This window comes from Ursus americanus, chromosome 3 (genome assembly GCF_024610735.1).
Source record: "Ursus americanus isolate L20-20 chromosome 3, mUrsAme1.1.p, whole genome shotgun sequence".
Taxonomy (NCBI): Eukaryota; Metazoa; Chordata; class Mammalia; order Carnivora; family Ursidae; genus Ursus; species Ursus americanus.
This window is the reverse complement of record NC_142129.1, coordinates 87,384,919-87,407,429: the sequence shown is the minus strand read 5'-3', so window position 1 is coordinate 87,407,429 and position 22,511 is coordinate 87,384,919. Positions and strand designations below refer to the sequence as shown.

General features: G+C 42.8%; 1 protein-coding gene across 3 annotated transcripts in view; it reads left to right on the top strand.

Annotated features, from left to right (window-relative positions):
- The window catches only part of NRCAM (neuronal cell adhesion molecule), a 278,867-nt gene that overhangs the window by 187,494 nt on the left and 68,862 nt on the right, over window positions 1-22,511 (top strand). For all 3 annotated transcript variants that reach the window (XM_087861196.1, XM_087861194.1, XM_045793477.2), the window contains exons 4-7: window positions 13,707-13,907; window positions 18,702-18,807; window positions 20,676-20,872; window positions 22,007-22,129. In XM_087861196.1, coding sequence (XP_087717322.1) covers window positions 13,802-13,907; window positions 18,702-18,807; window positions 20,676-20,872; window positions 22,007-22,129 — 532 coding nt within the window. In that variant the 5' untranslated portion in view covers window positions 13,707-13,801. The remainder of the gene's footprint in view (window positions 1-13,706; window positions 13,908-18,701; window positions 18,808-20,675; window positions 20,873-22,006; window positions 22,130-22,511) is intronic.

Here is a 22,511-nt window from a genome sequence, read left to right as displayed (position 1 = left end):
CTTTTATTTCTTTAAAAATGACCAAGAATCATCCAGATGCCACAACTAGGGCCTGGCGGTCTGTCAGTTTTCTGATTTAGTGGTTGTGGTAATGATCCTGGTCAGGGGGCCAGGTATATTATTGTCACTTTACATAATTACCACTTGGCTTCACGCGCCTTATATCATCCATTCTACTGAGCACTGTACTCAAAATGGCCTCCTGCTGTTGGCCCCCTGTCCTCTCTGACCACCCCCAGACAGCCATTGATCTGTATGTAATTGATTCTCGGATTATTGAGTTAAATTTAATTGAATCCTCTAAAATTTCCCGCATGTTTGTTGTTGTCGTTGTTGTTTACTCTTTGCATGAGAAGATGGCAGTCTTTTGAATTGAGGTATGATTGACATACATTATATTAGTTTCAGTTGTATAACGTGATGTGATATTTGTATATGTTGTGATGACCACAGTGAGTCTAGATACCATGCATCGCCATACGTAGCTATAAGATAGGTTTCTTGTGATGAGAACTTTTAAAATTGACTCTCTCAGCAAATTTCAAATAGCCAATACCGTATTATTAACTATAGTCATCTGGTTGTACATTGTATCCTGTGACTTTTTAAATTTTATGACTGGAAGTATGTTCCTTTTAAATCCCTTCACCCGTTTTGCCTGACCCCTGCGTCTGACAACCACCAGTCTACTCCCTGTACTTATGAGCTTGTTTTTTGTTTTGTTTTGTTTTGCTTTGTTTAGATTCCACATATAATGAGATCATATGGAAGTCCATCCGTGTTGTCACAAATGGCAAGATTTCATTTTTGAATGGCTGAGTAGTATTCCATTGTGTGTCTGTGTATGTGTATATACTTAAAAAATCACATCTTGGCTGCATCTATTTATGTATGTGTGTGTGTATGTATGTGTGTATGTATTTTTTTTAAGTAATCTCTACTCCCAACGTGGGGCTTGAACTCATGACCCTGAGATCCAGAGTAGCATGCTCTACCAATGAGCCAGCCAGGTGCCGTCCCCCCTTTTTAAGTAAATGGCTGCACGAGTATACATTCCCACCAACAGTGTACAAGGATTCCTTTTTCTCCACATCCTCACTAACACTTATGTCTTGTCTTTTCGATAGTATCCATTCTAATAGGTATGAGGTGATGTCTTATTGTGGTTTCGTTTTGCATTTCCCTGATGATTAGTGATACTGAGCATCTCTCCATGTATTTGTTGGCCATCTATAGGTCTTCTTCAGAAAAATGTTTATTCAGATCTTCTGTGTGTTTTTTTTTATCAGATTGTTTATTTGCTATTAAGTTATGTGAATTCTTTATATACTTTGGATATTAACACCTTATAAAATATATGCTATGCAAATGTTTTCTCCCTTTCAGTGGGTTGCCTTTTTATTTCATTGATGGTTTCCTTTGCTGTGCAAAAGCTTTTTTAGTTTGACCTAGTTCCACTTGTTTTTTTTTTGCTTTTGTTGCCTTTGTTTTTGGTGTTAAATCCCCAAATGTTTACTGGCTTAGTCCTGAGTCAGCCGACCAGGCAGGGAGAAAGAGGACTGTTAACAGTTCCTTCCCGCCCATGCCTGAGCAATCCCTGCACTCACACCGAATACCCTATTGAAGCCATATGCAGTTGTTCTTTTCAGCTCTAGGAATGTGTTCAGATTCTGTCTCACATACATCCGTTGGTCTTAGACATTCTTAGTGGTCTCCCTTGGAATCCTTTCTGCTGTCTCTTACCTTTCTGCTGGCTTTGTTCTTCTCCCAGCCCTTTCACTTCTAGATTCTGTTGGCTGCTCTTCCAGGCTTTCGAATCCCCTTTTCCGCAGACATTGCCTCTCATTTTGCTCAAGTGGTGTCCCCTGGACACAGAGATGCAGCAAATGGTACCCAGATCCAGAAACCATGCACAGCTTCAGCTGGGAGCCCTACTCCTCCGCTCCTCTGAGACGGGCCTGGGCACAGACTTGCCTCTCCTGCCCACATCATTCTGCCTGTTGTTGAGATAGTAACATGTGCCTGATACTCATGTCTCCATCTCTACCTTGCCGAGCTTCATCAGATTTAATAACCAGCGGCCTTGCAGAATCTGATGCTTAGATCTCTTTTTTCCAATTCCTGGTCTCGGTTTTATTTTTCTGCTCTGGCAGCTCAGTGGCTGCCTTTCGATGACTGCTTTATTCGGCTTCAATTACATTAAAGCAGGTGCCGTGCTCATACCCCAGAACATAGGGCTAGAGGAGCCCTTAGGGATGTGAGCGTGAGCCCCTGCAGATGTGTTCCTAGAAATCTTTGCGATTCTTTTCGTGGGTTTAAAAAAATTATTTTTCACAGATAATTTTCTGCCCAGTTTCTTGGTTAATCGCCATAATTTCAAAACCGAAATAAAGTGATAATAATAACGTAACTCAGAAATTTCTGACATCTGCGGCATTTCTTCTTTCGTTGTTGTGCCTTTGTCCTCCTGTCTCACCTTTTCTTCTCATTTTCCAGTTCTCTTTCCAGAAAGGCACAGGTGTTTCTCTTTGGGAAATAAATGCTCAGTTTACCTGCAAAAATTTTTCCATGAAAATGCAACTAGACACACAAGAGGCAATAATTCTAGGTGTAATGGTCTTATCAACCAACTTGGATAAAAAAAAAAAAAAACAGAGGCTTGGGGCGCCTGGGTTGGCCCATTTGGTTAAGTGGCTGCCTTTGGCTCAGGTCATGATTTCTGGGTCCAGGGATCGAGCCCACAATCGGGCTTCCTGCTCAGTGGGGAGCCTGCTTCTCTCTCTCTCTCTCCCTCTGCCCCTCTCCACTGCTCATTCCCTCTCTCTCTCTCTCTCTCTCAAATGAATAAATAAAAAAATCCTAAAGACAAAAACAAAACAAAACAGAGGCTTTTCTGTCCTGATTCTTCCAGGAAGCAGGACACTTGAACCAGAAATACTACTTCTTGCTGGCGTTCCTAATCAGCTCTTTCATTTGCCTTTTCTTTTGCCCCATCGCAGCAGAATATGTTATTTCTGGGGAGCCCATTTAAATAGTAAAGAAACAAACAAACAAACAGTCGTAGAAATAGAATGTGATCTTCTCATAGAAAAAAGTGGTTCCTGAGAAGTCACTGTCTTTCAGCACACACAGCAGAGTATTCTAAAGCTTTGACCGAGGGGTGGATTAAATCTCAGGTCACAGAGAATGTTGCCTCCAATATTCATGCTTTTGTGCGCTTAGCTTTTATACAGAATATGGACTCCTGAGGAGCTAACATTTAACTTCCTGGAAACGGAATTATATTCTAAATGCTCAGGAGGAGACTGCGCTTTGGAGTAAATCTGACAAATTCGTTTGGAAGCAAATGATCACTTATTGATTTATTTTTTTATATATAAATGCAGATTTCTACATGGTGTGTTTGCAGAAAATTAAATGCACCAGGAGTTAAATATTTCATGAATGACTCCGCTATTTTGCTGGTAAATCCTTTGTAGTGCAAAATGCATATCAGCAAGTAACTGAGATTTGTTCTTTACATGAAATTGCCTCCAGCTGGAATGAAGGATTTCCAGCTATTTAGTTTATGATAATATACCTTACCCAGCACTGATAACAAGAGGAGAACCAATTCTTCATGTCATGTCAGTCTCCATTTCTCATTTTCATGGTGCTGTTGTGATTATACAAAGCCTGGATACCTTAGCAAAATATATTTTGAAATGTTTCCTGTGAAGATTATTGTCATCTGTGACACGGCAGGAAATATGTCACTTGAATTTGATAAAACTGGGCCTTCTGCCTCCCCACCCCCATACCCAGGCTCATGTTGGGGGAAAGCCCAAGTTACAGGAAAGAGTGACTCAGAAATTCAGCGAGGAGGAAGGCAGAGGCGGGGCTGCGGGCTGCCAGCACCCATAGAGCCCTTGCTCACCACCGTCCTCCTGCACCCTGGCTCACCCCTGAGATGAAACAATAAGACGGCACTCCCATAGAATGTCGCTTTTGAAACTCCTCCCAGAAAAAGCACCTTCAGATCTCCTGTGACTCACGCGTGCTCCCTGTGGCAGAACTAGTAGTGCTCACGAGATTTCCCAGGAGTCATTGACTGCTTCTGGGTAATGGGTTGGGAGCAGAAGATGTATGTGTGTCACCTCTGAATGGGAGCAGTGTAGAGCAGGAGAATATGGGGACTCTGGAAGTCACATGTTGAGATGGCAACATCACAAAATGGTGGAGCCTCTGTCATCCTGGAGAAGAGGTCCCTGCTTGCCCACCCTGAACATTAGCATGAGTGAAGGATAAACTGTATTGTGCTAAGCACTGAGACCTCGGGGTTGCTTTCTCCCTGTAGTCATAAGCTAATTCTCTCTCCCCCACTTCTCCCCAAACCCGCCTCCAGGCCCGTGAGGAGAGGAGCATACACTGAAATTTTGAACTATGCCTTGCATCTCCATTCCGAATGGTTCTTACCATTTAGCAAGAATATCGGTTTGTGATACAGACGTAGTGAAGAGAAGGGCCATATGCACCCCAATGTTCATAGCAGCAATGTCCACAATAGCTAAATCGTGGAAGGAGCCGAGATGCCCTGCAACAGATGACTGGATTAAGAAGTTGTGGTCCATATATACAATGGAATATTACTCAGCAATCAGAAAGAATGAGTTCTCAACATTTGCTACAACATGGACGGCACTGGAGGAGATAATGCTTAGTGAAATAAGTCAAGCAGAGAAAGACAACTATCATATGATTTCTCTCATCTATGGAACATAAGAACTAGAATGATCAGTAGGGGAAGAAAGGGATAAAGAAAGGGGGGGTAATCAGAAGGGGGAATGAAACATGAGAGACTATGGACTATGAGAAACAAACTGAGGGCTTCAGAGGGGAGGGGGGTGGGGGAATGGGATAGACCGGTGATGGGTAGTAAGGAGGGCACATATTGCATGGTGCACTGGGTGTTACACGCAACTAATGAATCATTGAGCCTTACATCGGAAACCGGGGATGTACTGTATGGTGACTAACATAATATAATAAAAAATCATTATTAATAAAAAAAAAAAAAAAGAATATCGGTTTGTAAATTCTGGCTTCTGGTCTTTGAAATGTGACTTTTTTTTTTTCAAGTGACTAGCCTGCCAGGCATCCAAAATGCTATTATCTACTCTTAAATGGCTGCCATCTTGCCATGTGTTGTTTACTTGACAAACGGATAAGGCATAGCCCATTCAGAATACTAATATCCCATAAGGCCTTTAATGCTGAAGGTTTTAATAAACTGTTTCTGGTCCTTACATCTTTTCAGTGATGCCTGTAAAAAAATCTCAGTTTACAGGAAGATAAATAGAGCTGGAGTGTGTTTCAGCAGCTTGACAAATGTTGCCAAATAGATTACTACCGAGACCCGTATTCAGAATTCAATTTCCTTTTCTCAGGCTTCACCTTTATTTATTTATTTTTATTTATTTATTTTTTTTAATGATTTTTTATTATATTATGTTAGTCACCATACAGTACATCCCCGGTTTCCAATGTAAGGCTCGATGATTCACTAGTTGCGTAAAACACCCAGTGCACCATGCAATACGTGCTCTCCTTACTACCCATCACCGGTCTATCCCATTCCCCCACCCCCCTCCCCTCTGAGCATAAGAACTAGGATGATCGGAAGGGGAAGAAAGGGATAAAGAAAGGGGGGGTAATCAGAAGGGGGAATGAAACATGAGAGACTATGGACTCTGAGAAACAAACTGAGGGCCTCACAGGCTTCACCTGTAGAGCAGTTCCCTACTTTCAATTTGTAGAAATTGGAACTTTCTGTTTCCTAATCTAAAAACAACCAACTGGAAGGAGAACCTTGCGATGGAGAAGTAGACCTGCCTCTAAGGCTTGGCTTCCCTCTTTCTCCTCCCCGCTTTCTTTGCGTTGCCTGTTTGCTAGTGGATCCGAGTCGAAGCCACGACAGCTCAGAATTCCAGTCTGATTCGTGGGGTTGGGGAGGTGGGGGGGGTAGACTAACAACACTGAGCTCCCTCTCGCATTAGAAATCAATATATTGTCTAAGACTCTAAATTAGGCATAATCCACAATTACTTCAGCGTAAAGAAATTTGTTTGACGTCAGCAGTAACCAACCTCAGTGTAAGTGCGGCATGAGAAATGTAACTTCAGGCTGGGCCTTTCGGCTGTACCAATATGCATACAAGTAAGCGTAGCCAGGAAAAAAGAAGAAGATAGATCATTTTAGAGGGAAAACCTACACCACCAGACTATTCATTTAGAATTCCTGTGGTTCCAGCCATAATCTCATAGGGGACGTGTGTAATGGAATCATCAGTACCCTTAATGTGCCTTGAAGGTCTTTCTGGTTACGAGACACAGCCTGTCTCAGTTTATCCTATTCCAGTTCCAGATATCTATGGCTATGTAACAAATCGCCCCCAAATTCTGTGGCTCGAAACAACAGTTTCTTGGTTTTCATAATTCTGACAGTTTGTTACCCCTCAGATGGTCAACATCTGGTTCTCTGTTCTCAGATGGTCGTTCTGCACATGTGGTTTAACAAGTCACTTGCCCAGTGGCTTTTATCTGGGAACTCGGTTGGGCCCAGAAAGTCCAAGATGGTTTTTCATCTCCCTACGGTCCCTTTCCACTAGCTTCCCCATCATTCCAGTAGTAGCTCAAGCTTCCCGGAGAGAACTTACCAGCGTGCAAATGCTCGCCATACCTCTGCTTGCATAATTCTTGCTGGAATCCCATTGGCCAAAGTACCTCACGTGGCCAAACCCAGAGTCATTGTCAGAGGGGATGACACGGTATGGATGCTGTGAGGAGCACTCCCCATGGGCCACCCACGGAACAGTCTACCTGACACACTAATGAAGGCTTGTTTTAGTTCACAAGATGGAAGACGTTTCAACCACAACCGCTATCCTGGTCAACCTCATAGAGAATTGGAACATTGCCTGGGATACCAAGAGTTTTAGAGGCCTGGTTATCACGGTACAGAGGAGTAGGTACTCGTTCTTACCTGTTGGGTGTTCCGTGATGCTGCAGTCACTCAGCAACCGTCTGTTCGTGTCTCTGTGGCTCCTCTGGCTACCCACTGGCTTCCTTCTGCTATTGATCCCTCACCGCTGCTTACTCATGGTTTCTCATGCCGCCATGCTTCTCTATGGGCTTTGTTCCTGCTCCAAGCTATTGACTCACTTTCCGTCTCTGCCTCATATTTACCCTCTCCCGGACAAAGGAATCGTTAGCACTGGGTTGGTCACTCTTTGGCCCCTTAAAACAGCCTTGTCATCTCAACAGGCTCAAACATGCTGCTTTGGCCACACACCCACCCCTGACTCTTCTGGCCTCGGTCAGGGCGGTGGGGTCACCCCAGAAGGACATGCTGATTGGAGCAAGCATTCAGAGAGGAATAGTGATATGCCTTCGTTCACAGTTACCTGTGATTAGGTTTGGAGGTGCGCAGAGAGAGGCTTCTGTGAGAAGCGTGGTTCCCTTTCTGTCTTCCCGCACCCGTCCCTCCTTCCGCAGTTAGCTCTGTCACCCCTGGAGCTGAGCTGCCGGCTGTCGTCCCATAACCGGCAACACAAGTGTGGAACAGGTGCCTCCGTGGTCAGGGTCGTTGGTAGTCTCACCCGCGTGGACTTCGCATTAAGCATGCTTTATCCTTTGTCTTAGATCTTTCAATGACATCATTGTCTACTCCTTCTTTCCTGGTCATTGGCTGTGCTAAACAAAGGAGGTGTGAAAAAGCCAGTATCCAGATAATTCCGTGTGATGCTGAAAGCTAGATCTCGTTGAAAGGCGTTGGTATTTTTGATGCTCTAACTTCAGTGACTTATAAATAAAGGCTTATAAAAGGCTTTTCTAAATTCAAGAGATCCTTAAGATGTTGTTTTCTATGTGTCTGTATTTCTTATGCAGGGACTATCTCTAGAAGAATTCGCAGAACTTGGTAGTAATAACCCTCTCAGGGAGAAATGGGGTTGCTAGGGTTGCTTACGTTGACTTTATGATCTTTTGTACCTTACGAATGTTGTGCCGTGGGCATATAGTGGCTACTTTTAAAATTAACTTTCTAAAGCGTGTCTTGTCTGCATTGTCCTAACTAGCGGCTCCTTTAAAAGGCCAGGGCTGGCATGTGGCACGATTCCTGCTGATACTATTCATGTGGCATGCCACGTGAAGAGGCCCCTGAGGTTGTGCTATGAGCAACACTGTGAAGATCATCTGAGGATGTTCTGAGACTATTAGTGCTTTTTTTTTTTCCAACATCAGTGATAAACTTGGTTAATTCTATTTGTTTATTAGCTAAGCGCCACATAAGAAGCTATGAGAGGGAGGGAAATGCTAGGGGCTCCTCAGGGTGTGGCAGTGTGAGATGTCTGGAAGCTCCAGAACTTTCCAGAACTAGAACTCTGGGTCTGGCACTTCACACACTGGTGTGTGCCTGTAAGCAGGTGACCTGACCATTCTGTGTCTCAGCTTCCATAGCAGTAAATTGGGAAGTGTAATGGAATTTACCTTTTGGGGTTGTTGGCAAGATGAGATGAGTGAATGCGGGGAGCAAACCCCATGTCATTCCTGGTAGACAGAAGGTGCTCAGTGAGTAATATCCATTGTGATTGGATTCTTTCCTCCTTCTCATCTATGAAATGGGCACAGTACCTGCTTTCCTATATTCTGAGGTTTTTATGAATATCAAATAAGATAACCAGTTGAAGTGCTCTGAGGAATGAAGATTTGAACTGTTATTAAGATGTGTTCTATTCTCTATTATTTGGATAAAAACATCTGCTAATCGTCCACCTTTCCTTACGTACTATTCTCAGTTCTAGCTACCAGATTCCTCATTGAAACTCTACTATGGGACCTCCTTTTGGGCTAGCGGCAAATTAGAAACATGTTCCTTGGTGTTTCATAAAGTTTAGCTTGTTATTTGAAGAGACCATTACAATCTCTCTCTGGCACATAATCCCAGACTATTTTTCCTGAGGTGTTTTCATGGTAATGTAGTTGTGTAGATTTAAGTGTGACTTTGCAATTATGCAAAGTCATTGTCCATTTTTCATTTGACCTTCCTTGCATAGTCTCAGACTCGAAATCTGTGGTTGAAAAGTGCAAGCATGAGCTAGAATGGACATTAATGTGCTCATTCTAATGGCAAATATTTTACAAAATATAAAAAGGAACTGTCCCCAAGTTGACAGCTGAAAAAACGCCTTTCATGGTCAAGATAATGTCACACCCAGTTAGTGAGGCCAGACACTGATGGGTCACCAAAGCAATAATGAGTGTGCCCAGGGACATCCAGTCACATAAGCATATTTGTTTATTGGCTTGGAGAATAGATCGTGTTACAATCAGCATTGAACCACCCATGCTGGGAAGCCGAAAAGCACAAACAGACCAGAATGAAATGGTGAGTGGTGCATGGCCTTCCGGTTCTGGAAAAGAGCTGATATATTTTCTTAATTAAAAGGAGAATTTCATCTTTCACTTGAGAGAAAAACAAAGATTTGATTTTCTTTCAAATGACAAGACTTTTTAAGTGAGCAACAGGACAGCTATATTTCTTGGGCTTAATATGAATCCTTTGTCAAAACTTCATGTGTTTCCTTTTAAATATATGGTAAATGATGCAGGGGAACATTTGCTCTGTGATTAATATGAATTTTAGGCAAAAAGAAGTAAGGGAACCTTAACTTGTATTTCTTTTCTAATGATGGAAACTTTACCGAAGAAGGGAGATGTTCCTTTCCCTCCTGTTTCAGAGGTTCTGTAGGTAATATGCAAAGAGTTGCTATGAGTGGAGTTAAATGAAGGGAAATATTAAAAGGCCGTTCTGTTTATCAATTCTCTGGGGTCATTTTAACAGTATATGCGGTTTTAAGTATCAGGGTGAATTATATTCTGAACTTGGACTTACCTTTTGTCTCATTTGAGCATGCTTTAAAATATCGGTGGAGGGGTGCCCGGGTGGCACAGTCAGTTAGGTGTCTGACCCTTGGTTTCGGCTCAGGTCATGATCCCAGGGGGATTGAGCCCTGCATAAGGCTCCCCACTCAGGGTAGAGTCTGCTTGAGATTCTCTCTCTCCCTCTGCCCCTCCCATTCATCCTCTCTCTCTCTCAAATAAATAGATAAAATCTTTAAAAATAAAAAAATTAAAAAAAAATAAAATGTCCGTGCAAATATTTTTTGTAAATTTCAAGCTGCATGGCACGAGCATACCCTTTGGCCCTGAGTAAACATGATGCTGCTATTTCGAATGGGGGTTTCATTCACTGTAATTGCATCAACAGTTTAGTTTTAACTTGTGATTCTTAGGTAAGAGACAAGGACCAGCATTTTGCAAGGCAAACTAGCAGACAGATGGGCTCCTAGCCGGGCAGGGCGTTGACATCAATACTGAGAGCGTGGAAGTGGTGGTTTTTCTTTGTGAGACATGCAGAGCACATCACTCTCATGGAGAGAGCTCAATTTTCTGTAGCTATATTTGATTTTCACTTTGAGTGCTGGGGACCTGATGTCGTCCTTAGGCACTGAGTTTTTCACCTCTGATGGCATACGTAGGAGGAGTGGGTGATTTTCCATGCGTAGGAGTCAGAGGCTGGGCAGGGCAGCTGCTCTGTCGTCCCCGAACAGAACCCACACTGGAGACACTTTTGTGGCGATCGGTGCAGTTAGCTTACGACTTCCGAAGAAAGACTACATCTAGTTCATGACCTCCTCTCATTGGGAGGGTTGACTCAAGTCTCCTTAAGTAAGTACTTTCTCAATTTTCTTGAAATCTGAATTTTTTTCTTTATGCAACACTGTGATTTAATGGCAATATCTTGTTCCCTGTAGAGTCTGAAAGGGTAAAGCAGGTTGAGAGATACTTCCTTTTACATAGAAGTGTCTAACAGTGTTCTCCGTCGGGGAGGACGAGTGGTTAAGGCTTGCAGGCAAAGTAAATAATACATTAAGAACTTAGAAACTGTGCGTAGCTTCTTAAGCTCTTATGGGCATTGCAATTTATCAGGACATCTTTTAGAAGGTGTTTTAGTGCTCCTGCACCCCTTTGGAGCGCCAGGCACGTACATGGGATACACTCGATTAGCCTGACACAGAAATCAGGCAGGTGAGCCATCTGTTTACTCAGTGTTTGATTCTGGAGTTCTCTCTCCATCTGTCTCGTAGGTAACGTCAGCTCGTTTCAGTGCCATTTATTTGTATTTTCCCTGAAGCTCATGTGTAAATCCAGAATTTGTGTTTCAACAGAAAAATCACGAGAGACCTAAATAAATCGGATTAAATGATAAGAGATATGCTTTGCACACATAGAAAGACTGCCTGGTGTATATTTTGGTTAGAAATAGTTAGATGAGGGATGCCTGGGTGGCTGAGTCGGTTAAGCGTCTGCCTTCGGCTCAGGTCCGAGGGTCCTGGGATCGAGCCCCACATCAGGGCTCCTTGCTCAATGGGAGCCTGCTGCTCCCTCTGCCTGCTGCTCCCCCTGCTTGTGCATTCTCTCTCTCACAAATAAATAAATAAAATCTTAAAAAAGAGAGAGAAATAATTAGATGAGCTTCTGTATCAGCCTCCCGAAATTAATGGACATGATTGTTTATATATTGTAATATGGAAAGACAGATTTCTTGGATCTTAAATGAAACCACAGAATACGGATGTTTCATTCAGAAAACAGGATTTATGTACATATAATGTCTATGTTTAGCCCAGCAGGTCCTTTTTTTGGATTTGTTTACCAAGAAGTGTCCCAGCTGCAATTGTCATCAGGTTCAAATCAGAACTCAATTGCTAGCAAAATACATTATCAGCATTGTTTCATGTTCTTTTTATACATGTAGGCTCTCTTCCACACACAGACATGATATGATAACTGATTTGACCATGTAGACAAGGGTTGGGTTTTTATTTTTTTTATTTTTATTTATTTATTTTAAGATTTTATTTATTTATTGGACAGACAGAGACACAGTGAGAGAGGGAACACCAGCAGGGGGAGTGGGAGAGGGAGAAGCAGGCTCCCCGCTGAGCAGGGAGTCTGATGCGGGACTGGATCCCAGGACCCTGAGATCATGACCTGAGCCGAAGGCAGACGCTTAACGACTGAGCCACCCAGGCGCCCCAGGGTTGGGTTTTTAAATCCAGTAGTATAAATATAAACACAGCTTTAGGTAGACTGCCTGTCTGAATACAGCCTCGTCTTCAACAATCTTAAATCTCTTATTTCTTTTCCCTTTCCCCCTTTCTTTTTTTTTTCCCCTATAATTATTTATGTACTCCCTACAATGTGCCAGGCACTGCGATGGCCTCTGGGGACACAATAGGGACCAGTAAAGACACAGTCCCCACCCTTAGGAGACTTTCAGTTTAGTGGAAAAGATGGATATTATCAAAATACACAATTGCACAAAAAATAAAAATCACACAAATCATTCAGTAATTAAGCTGTGGGAGCTGCCCTGGTCTATAGTAATAACATCCCTCTAGCCTCTCGAGAGAGCCATTGGCCACCCCCACCTGTCTTCATAAATGAGAAGACATGGTTAAACGCTTCCTTCCAGGGAGGAGTTGGCCGTGGTACAGAGTTCTACATGGTGGCTTGTGCTCATGCTCTCCTGTGTAGGACGGACACTTTCATGTCCCAGGCACACAGTGTTAGTGTTACGGGAGAGGGATACATAAGTGGGAGAGGCATCACCTTTGCCTGAAGGAGTAGGGAAGAGAGCATGCATATCCCCCGCCCCCCAAAAAACCTGTTTATCTCTGTATCTGTCTATATACTATACAGCATGATTAAAACCAAGAATTTCAGGAATTCTTAGGGGGGAGGGTGAAAGGACTTCTAGTTTGGTTGATCAGCTAATGTTTCCATTTTAACTGATCGATAAAGAAATCAATTGGGCTTTGATAAGGAAATATGGTAGAGAGGGCATTCCAGGTGAAAGGAACCGAGTAGACAAAGGCAGGAAAGTGGGAGAGAATTCAGGGCGTTTTGAAGGACTCACCCAAGAGAGAGAAACAGAAACAGACCAGCAAACCGAAAAATAGCTCTATGCAAACAGGAAGGGATAAGGTTGGTAGGATAAATTGAGGCCAGATCACTGAGGTTTTTCTATTATCTGTTTAAGGATAACTTTATTTGGTAGATCCCACTGTTTCGGAGCGTGACTGGTGAGAAAAGCCTGGAACTGGGAACCCCAGCACACCTGCTGGTCTGGTCTAAGTGAGAGACAGGAAAGGCCTTAATTGCTGGTGGTTCAGCTGGTAAATCAGTGTTTGGGGTTTGAAGCAAATTTGCCGCAGTGCCCTGGACTTTCCCAAAGATAGTTTCTAGAATGGAGAAGCCATTAGGCCTTCCCTCTAAACTCACCCTCGCTAATCCATTTATATGCCAAGTTTTTTTCTATTAGGAATGACATGGTAGCCTCTGATATAAATGCGGGTAGTTAAAATGGGAAAACCGTAAGGGTGGCAGCGTGGACAGATTTGCTTGACATCACTACAAATATTTCTGCCCTGATTTTAGCTGATTTATGAATAAATGATTATTCCAGTCTTGCGAGTTAAATATTTAAAAAGTTAGCTCCGTTTTAGAGTTCATGTATAATAGAGAACTGATTTTCCGGGCAGCAGACTTCCTCTCATTTCCTTCTTTTTAATACACTATAATTCTTATTCTATCCTTTTTCAGTTCCCTGCATGAAAATTATTTAAACGTTGCACGCAAATCTTTTGTGAAAGAAGAAAAGGAAATTCAGTTTGTGGGTCTCAGCAGGAGTTCAGCTAATGCAGCTTAAAATAATGCCGAAAAAGAAGCGCTTATCTGCAGGCAGAGTGCCCCTGATTCTCTTCCTGTGCCAGATGATTAGTGCCCTGGACGTACCTCTTGATCGTAAGTATTCACGTTTTAAAGCGTTACGCCCGGGAGTCAAAGCCTGCCCAGCATTTCCCATCACTGTGAGCTGTGTGAATGGAGAAGGTGTCTGTGTGATACTGAAAAGCTAATCAAAATTAATTTGGCTTTTACCTACAGCACCTGGTGTTTATAAAGAGTCTTACCAGAGAAATGGCCATTGAACCAGTCAGACTATTGTCCCCTCCCTATCATTATCTTTCTTCCTCCTCAGGTGCCTTTTGAATACCATGGGGCGGGCGTGGGGGGGTGGCAGCGGAGAAGGAGCGAATTGTGGGCTGCCCTGACCCTCCCAACGGGGTGACTCTTGATAGAGGCAACCTGCAAGAAAACTGTATGAATCACTTTGAAACGGTCATGGAGACTTCCCTACTTGTCCCCTCCCCACTCCTCCTCATGTGCTCAGAATGCTCTGGAAAGATTGGTGGATGGTTTCTCAGCCAGGCCCACACCCTTCCATATCCCCAGACTACCAATAGTTCATTTCTCTCGATTCCGACAGGGCAAAATTCACTTTACGTATGAGTCTGGATCTTACCTAAGGCCTGGAGAAAGATCTTTGGTTTAAAAAAATGTGATCAAAGACCAAAATGTAAATTTTGTGGAGAAGACAAGTCATGGGCAAAAACGCAATTTAAAATGGAGCCAGCAACAGCTACCGTATCAGAGCCCACCCCTTTTCCTAACAGGAAAGCATATGCTGCACCCTGCCCGCTCTGGGTGGCCTGGTTGTGAAAAAGAAAGATAACGCTGGGTTCCCACTCATCAGGTCTCTCGCAGTGGAAAGCAGAATTTCAGATTTGGACGATGACTGTTCAGCTCATCCTTTATTCTTGATCTGCCTGACCTCCTTGAATCCATTAGTTTCCTGAATCGAACATCTGTTTGGCATGCTTTCCAAGGTGCAAGGAAGATAGCACTTTCCTGGGGCTATTCAATTGTTGGGATGTCATTTTTTGCCAAAGAAGGTTGCAAGTCCCAGTGGGAAGACATTAAGAAGAGATGTGGTTTGTCCCACACTTGGGTGACATCCTTTGCTGTGCATCTGTGGTCTAAAGGACAGTAAAACGCAACATTTTACTTCCTTTCCAAAAATATTCGTTGACCTTAATTTCAATTTAAAAAAAGAATGTATGATTGGTTAAGCCCTTTGGAGTTGGAATGCTCAAGTGAGCATTTGCCCCAGCCGACATAGAGAAGAGAGACAAAAGCCCTTGAGAGAAATGGGCTTTTGTTCTCTCTTGTGTTAAATATATTCTCCCTTAATCTGACTGCTCAATCTAACAATCGGGGAAACAGTCACCTACAGCTAACTCAATTATCGCTGCTAATGGAGAAGAGGCATAACCACGATGAAAAGAAAGTCACGGACAACCCAGGCGCTCCTGCATTAACCTTTACAAGTAGTAATGACAGGCAACACTGCAGAATCATTTGAATTGCATGCTAATGTAATTTCTTCCCCACCCCTATTCCTTCCACACCCGTCCATCTGAGCCGCTCCTTGGCGCGGGTACTAGTAACGCCCGGATGAGGAGGAATTCTGGAGCAGACATACCTAACAGCTGAAAAGTTCAATCACTGACTTGCAGATTAACCATAGAAATGTAAAAACCTAAAACCAGTGCTGCATTTGGCTCGGATGGAGCTTCGGCACTGTAGTGATGTCCCATTGTTAGGTATTATTACCATGGGCCTAGTGATGTCTGGGATAATAGGATCAGACACGACACAGTATGTGACAGCTCAGATTAATTGTAGATTTCAGCTATTTTTCAAATTGAACATAATTACTTGTCCAGCACATGTACGGAATGGAATTAGCCATTCCTAGTCCTAGAAGAGCCCTTTTTTGCCGAAAGCATTCCTTTTGTTCTTCCATATGCTTACGCGGGTTAGCTGCCGCAGGAGTAAACAAAACCATTAATGGGAGTGTGTTTCTTTTACAACCTCACGACTTCCGCGTTCACTGTACTGGTTTTCCAGGTCAAACCAAATAGACAAATGCCCCTTTTATCTCCAGGGTTCTAACGTTATTACTAACATCTGGTTTTCTTTAATCCTGTTTGCCCACTCACCTGCTGATATTGATGGGGAAAAAGCAAAACTTCTTGAAGACTGTAAGTGTCTTTCTGTAATTACTAGGCAGTGTGAACACTTGACCATGTCTTTGTTTTTGAATTAATACTGTGAATTGAACGCACAGCTTTAGGAGTTGTGACTAACGTCTTTTTGAGCATGTGCATTTCCTATGGCTAAACATTGCATTTAAATGCCAAGAAGCAAGTTTAATATGTGCCCTGCATGAGTTCAGAAGACACAGGTATTACTCTTTCTTTTACCAGTATGCTGCTCGACTAACTTCCAAGCTTTAATATTTGCATCTGATGTAACTCAATGAGGAAATTCACAAAATTTAAAGAAAACGGCTGTCGGGGTCTAAACGCCATTAAATGCTTGCTGGCATCAAGGCGTGTCTCTCGGTATCTTTCAGAAGGTGAGCGCGGGCAGATGCTTCACCCACATCAGCAGCGCTCTGCCTCGCCACACTCCTTCAGGACCGTGTAGGCTAAGAGCTGCAGCCGTATAATGGCCCCGGTGAATTCGAATATCGTTTTGAAGCGTGCAAAAAGACGATTCAGCAGCCCCCACTTTCATCGTTTCTGAGTGCTGTCTCTGGCAGTTGGACAGCTCCTAGTGTCTACCTAAAAAATAGTTTTCGGGCATTTGAAAAAAGTCCTGTGAGATTGGATTAACCAGGAAAATCATGTAAAATCATCTTTTCCCCTATTCTTTCAAAGCATTTGTTAGTTGCCAGGTGACCTAAGTACTGTTCAAAGAGGTACTTAGAGAAAGTAAACTCCTGAGAGAGGACAGGCATCTAACCAACCCTGCCGAAGTTCTGGGTTTGAAACCACAAGACTCGCGCCTCTGTCACTTGCAGAAAAATACAAGGAATTGACCAAGGCACTCCCCACAGTCCCCCCACCCACCACCTGGGTGTCCACCGTTCGGGGGTGAAATTCCAGACTTCTTTCCACCATCCCAACCTGTTTACTCCCAGAGCTTAAAGGCTCACTCAAAGATGAAGCTGGTCCAAATAAAAGTGATTATGACCATAATTTGCACAGAGTTCACACTGAACCATTAAGGGAGTAGCGTGTACTCAGAATTTTACGCAGATTCTTTGATTATTCCTCCCAGTGACCCCAGGAGGTAGATACCACTTTTAAACCCCATTTTCCCTCTAAGGAAAGTGGGGCTTGCAGAAGGTAAGAAATTTGCTGGAAGTCTCACAGCTGGTAAGAAATAATCAGATGGGTTCTCGACCCCCCAGACCAGGGTGCTACCCAGCACTGCAAACCGACAGGGCTTCAAGAGTGAGGGTGCTTCGTAGCGTGGCGGAGGCTAGGAAGAGCAGCCGGCTGAGTGGGAGCGTGAGACGGGGCTGGCTCTTGCTACAGAGAGGGGAAAATGGTACTCCTGAGTATCCAGCAGTTACTAGGTGCGTAATAAATGATGACAGGAACGAGCTCTGCTTTTGATTTGGGCTTTAGGTGTTATTTGGATGGTCAGAGCCAACATTTTAGTATACATTGTCGTGGACAGCAACATGACTGGAGACCAAACAAACGAAGAGAACCATGTTGGCTGCTTTATAAGACATCAGACATGGAAACGATAAATTTAGCCCTGGCAACAATTAACCACCATAAAGAAAGACAAGAGCAGAGGGCAATTAGTGAGCTTTGGGAAATGCTTGGTTGGCAGGTGAAGGAGGCTTCATGAAGCACAGAACGTGGGCGGAGAGGGAAGAGCCAGAATATGAAAAGCTTAAATGATCTAGATAAGTCTTTGGACCAGATGCCGCTACCACCTCCCGCCCCAGTGGCAACAACCAACATTGCCTCTAGAAATGGCCAAATGTCCCCCGAAGGGACCCGAGGTTGAGAACCCTGGTCTGTATGAACGGCTCTCCCTGGAGTTGTACAAGGCAGTGGCTTCTACTGGAAGAGTTTGGTTGTCTTCTCTGCTCTGTGCCTTTCTCATCAAACCACTTAACTGCCCTGAGTAGCAACCGAAGTTGAAATAGATGGTTTCTCTAGTTCCTGTTCTAACGTCCTGTGATTCTGGTTTCACAAGAAGGACATGGTGATCTCCGAGTGGCTTGAGCCCTGGAAGTCCAGATGTGAACTTCCTTCAGATTAAATTGTTCTGGGTCAGAAGGATTTCCCTGCAGGATTTGAAAATAAAGGATGGGATTGCACTTGGAAGAGCAAAACGGAAATGTTGTCTCCTGTAACGCTAACTTCCCAAATTGATTTGTTCGCAACATATCTTAATTTACATTAGCACGCTAATGGACTATAAGTCAGTTACTCTTTCCTAAGAAATGCCCATTTGCTTCATAACTTAAATTTTGTTGAAAACCATCATTGGAACCAAAAAAGTCACAAGAATTTCTCATTGTTACATCAGAGAGAAACGGTCTTAATATTAAGCTTGTATTGGTAATTATTTTCCCAAACTTGTGGGGGGGGGGGGGAGTGGGCTCTGTGAATCCCTAAAAAGTTACCAAAAGGAAGTTGTGGCTTGACTTCAAAGCTTTAGGAGACTTTTAGTTAAAAATCTAGTGACGTATGTGCTGCCACTATAGAAATGGCTAAAAATATCTGGAGCATAGTCTAGGGCAAGAGATTTTGACATAGAAAAAATGATTTTTATTATGATCTTAAATGATTTCTTTATATTGTTCTTCTTTCTACAACTAAGTGGTACAGCCCCCAACCATTACTCAACAGTCTCCAAAAGATTACATTATTGACCCTCGAGAGAATATCGTAATCCAGTGTGAGGCCAAAGGGAAACCGGCTCCAAGGTGGGTGTGCTTTCCGCTCTGTTACAGAACTGAAAACGAACATGGGTGTTAAGACTGAAGTTAATTTCAGGTCCTGCGTATCTCTGAAGTATCACTGTAGGTTCATTTGTTTTGTCTTTCTGATGACTTGAAGTCAGATTGTTCTTCCTGACACCCAGATAATTGTGTTTCTGTACTCACACCCTTCTGCAGAATGTGCCAGGATTATAGGGAGATGTGGAGGAAAGCCTTCGAAGGGCTCTACTGCCCTTACCACATGGGCAAACCTATTTTCTCAGGGCCTCAGTTTCTTCTTCTGTAAATTAGAAAGGTTGAATTTGATGGCTTCACAGATCTGTCCTTGCTCTGTAGAGGTCTATACATTAGTCCTGAGGGGATCTTCAGACGTGGCAGGGTTCAGTACTCAGGATTCTCCATATGGATCTTGGCATGAGTGCTGCAGAGCATTTTAGAGGTGGTCCAACCTATAGATGTTCTAGACGGGAAACTGATTCCTGGAATGCTCCTTCGCATAGCCAAGGTCCCGCAGCTGATCAGCAGATGCTCTGTCCCTTGTGTAGTAACATATGGGAAGTTTTGGAGAGCTGGGTTATTATTATTAAAATGTAATGTGGATTTTTAAATAATAAAGAAGTGAACAAACTTTTCTAGATCTTTCATTTCCAAATCTGTCCATTGCCAGCCTTACCCAGCTATCACAGACTGGCACCTGAGAAGAAAATCAGCTGGTAGTAAACACTGAAGTATATAAAAAACGCCCATCAGAGGTTTGCTACAAAACAGTAGCTTCTGCCATATCATTATGTCACGCAAGCCCGAAGGTGATGTCATTTCACGGAGTCCGCCTTGAGATTCACACTGACTTGACACTTCCTGACACTCTCTATAAGGCAGGATTACTATTTTGGGCCAGGTGGTTTTTTTGTTATGGGAACGGGGACCGTCATGCCCGTTACCAGCCATCATCTCTGGCCTCTACCTCCTTTCCCTCGGGAGCTCCCACTTACCACCACGTCCTGCCCTGAGATGTTGGGACAACCACTGCCGTAAGGGTAAGCAGTGGGAAGGGAAATCCCAGTGGGCCTGCAAAGCACAGTGAGGTCTAGAGATTCACGCCTCTGTAGGAGCGTGGCCACTGTTGATTTATGACTAGTTAGAAAGTATTTAATTACACGAGCGCCAAGACTCCTGTACAAGGCAGTCTAAATAAAACGGAAAAAGAAGAATCGCGCTTCAATTTGAAATACTTCCTGAGGAATTTACAAAATCATCTCTTCTAGAATTGAAAACTCTCCAAATGTGTTTTATAGAGAATTACCACTTTTAATAGCCAACATTTAAAACACCACTGAACTCGTTCTCACCCCTTCCCCCCATCTTACACTTTGCATTTTGGTAACTTGAAACTGGTCTGATCCCTTACAAACGCACAAACGTACTAGCACCTGGGAAGGCCTTTCTTGTCACATTTCAGCCCAGAGCAAAATTTTATAGACAGGTTATGAACTCCTTGAACAATGGCGTTTACAATAAAAATGCTAATAAAGCTCTAAGAGAACGTACCTCGGAGACCTACTTTCTGTATTTTCTTTGAAAAATGACAGGCAATTTGTGTGCCTGATTTCCTTGAGACAGATTTCGACGAGTTCTAAAAGAAGACACGTACCTTAAAATGTATGGCCAGCCCTTTTTTTCTAAGCCCTGATTCAATGAAACATTTTAGGTATGGAACCTATTGCTCTTTCGCTGAGTATTAAAATGTAATCATTATCTCTAGAAACCTACAAAACGGCTAGGAGTTTGTGAAAGAGGAAGTAACCCTGTTTTTCTGGACTGTTAACAAACTTAATCCTTGATGTGTTGGCCAGCTTCTCCTGGACCCGAAATGGGACGCATTTTGACATAGATAAGGACCCTCTCGTCACCATGAAGCCCGGCTCAGGAACCCTCACGATCAACATCATGAGTGAAGGGAAAGCGGAGACCTACGAAGGGGTCTATCAGTGTACGGCCAGGAATGAGCGCGGAGCAGCAATTTCTAATAACATTGTTGTCCGTCCTTCCAGTAAGTGGGACTTGTCCGCCAAACAGGACCCTATTTTTAAGGATGGCTCTGAGACCCAGCATCTGTAACCTCATCTAGATACTATTATAAGAAAGCGATGCCGTTGATTCTAGTACTCTCACTTTGTTTTCCCTGAAAATTCTTGCTCCTTTCCACTGTACCCTGAGTTCCTCAGCCCAGTGCTTTGCCAACCCAGTATGTCTTTTATGCAAGTCCAGAATAAAACACCAGGAGTATGAAAAGCGTGTCTTCCCCAAATTGATCAAATCATTAATTTCTCACGTATCGTATGTATGAGCAAACTTCCGACAGCCCGACCAAAATAAATTCAGTATGAAATGGATAATGGGTAATTAACATTTTTGTCTCAAAGTTTCACTGGAAATAGAGGGGGGGGCCCCACTACCTTGAGATAATTGTGGCTCTTTTTGCAGTAGTCACTACCCATGTCCTCTCAACAGCTTGTATTTAACGAGCAGGTATGTAAAGAACAGTAACCATTTGCAGTCGTGGTCATTTTGAAAACTCGTGTTCATTAGTGGGAAAAAATTACAAATAACAAAAAAGAAATTGAAAAATGTACTCCTGAATCTTTCCACTCAAGCAAGTAACTGCCGCTCTTTCCACGTTTTCTAGGCGGATATGTGCATATGTGTTCCAACTGAGCTCATTCTGAAATACGAGTTTATAACCTTTTCTGACTTGTCTACGTATCATCTATATTCTCATATCAGTCTTCTCCATAAGTATGCTTCCTTAATGTGTAATAGTGTACGACACTCAAAAGTGTCTGTGCACAATTATTTGTTTGAACAAACCTTTGACCTTTAGTGCCTTCCATTCTTTTGTGAAGAACACACTTGTAGTGAAATTATAACGTATCTTCTTAGTGATTTATTTAATAATACAGATTTTTAGAGGGAATTGCTGAGTCAGCATTTATACTATTACTGGCAGTGAATGAAAATCATTTTTTTACTTTTAACATTGGATTTAAAAATTATTTTCTTGTTATCTTAATGTACCCGAATTCTGAGTTGCTATTCTCCCCAAAAGTTTATTTTGTCTTCCTTTCTAGTGTTTTTTTGTTTTTCAATGCAGAAATGACTTAGAAGTTATTATTTCATATCATAGGGTCACCGTTGTGGACCAAAGAAAAACTTGAACCAATAACACTTCGAAATGGCCAGTCTCTGATCCTTCCCTGCAGACCCCCGCTTGGATTACCACCACCTATAATATTCTGGATGGATAATTGTAAGTTTTAAAAATATAAACTTTCTGTCTTCAAGATTCTTATGCTTGCTTGCGGTCACAACGAATTGTTAGCTCTTGTGATTCATAAAATATTTATAAGACGTTTTAGAGATGCTCAAAGAAAAGAAATGCTCGTTGAAATAAATAACGTGTCATGAAATAAGCAGCGTGATTTTCTTGAGCACCTACTGTATACCAGGCACTGCTCTAAAGAAACCAAATTTCCTGCTTCCACCGAGCTCATATTCTATGCAGTAGGAATAGTTGGGGGTGAAGATGGAAGCAGAACTCAGTGCATTTATAAAGTAGGTGTCAGTTGGCAATAAGTTCTATGAAGAAAAATAAGCAGGGACGCTTGGGTGGCTCAGTTGGTGAAGCGTCC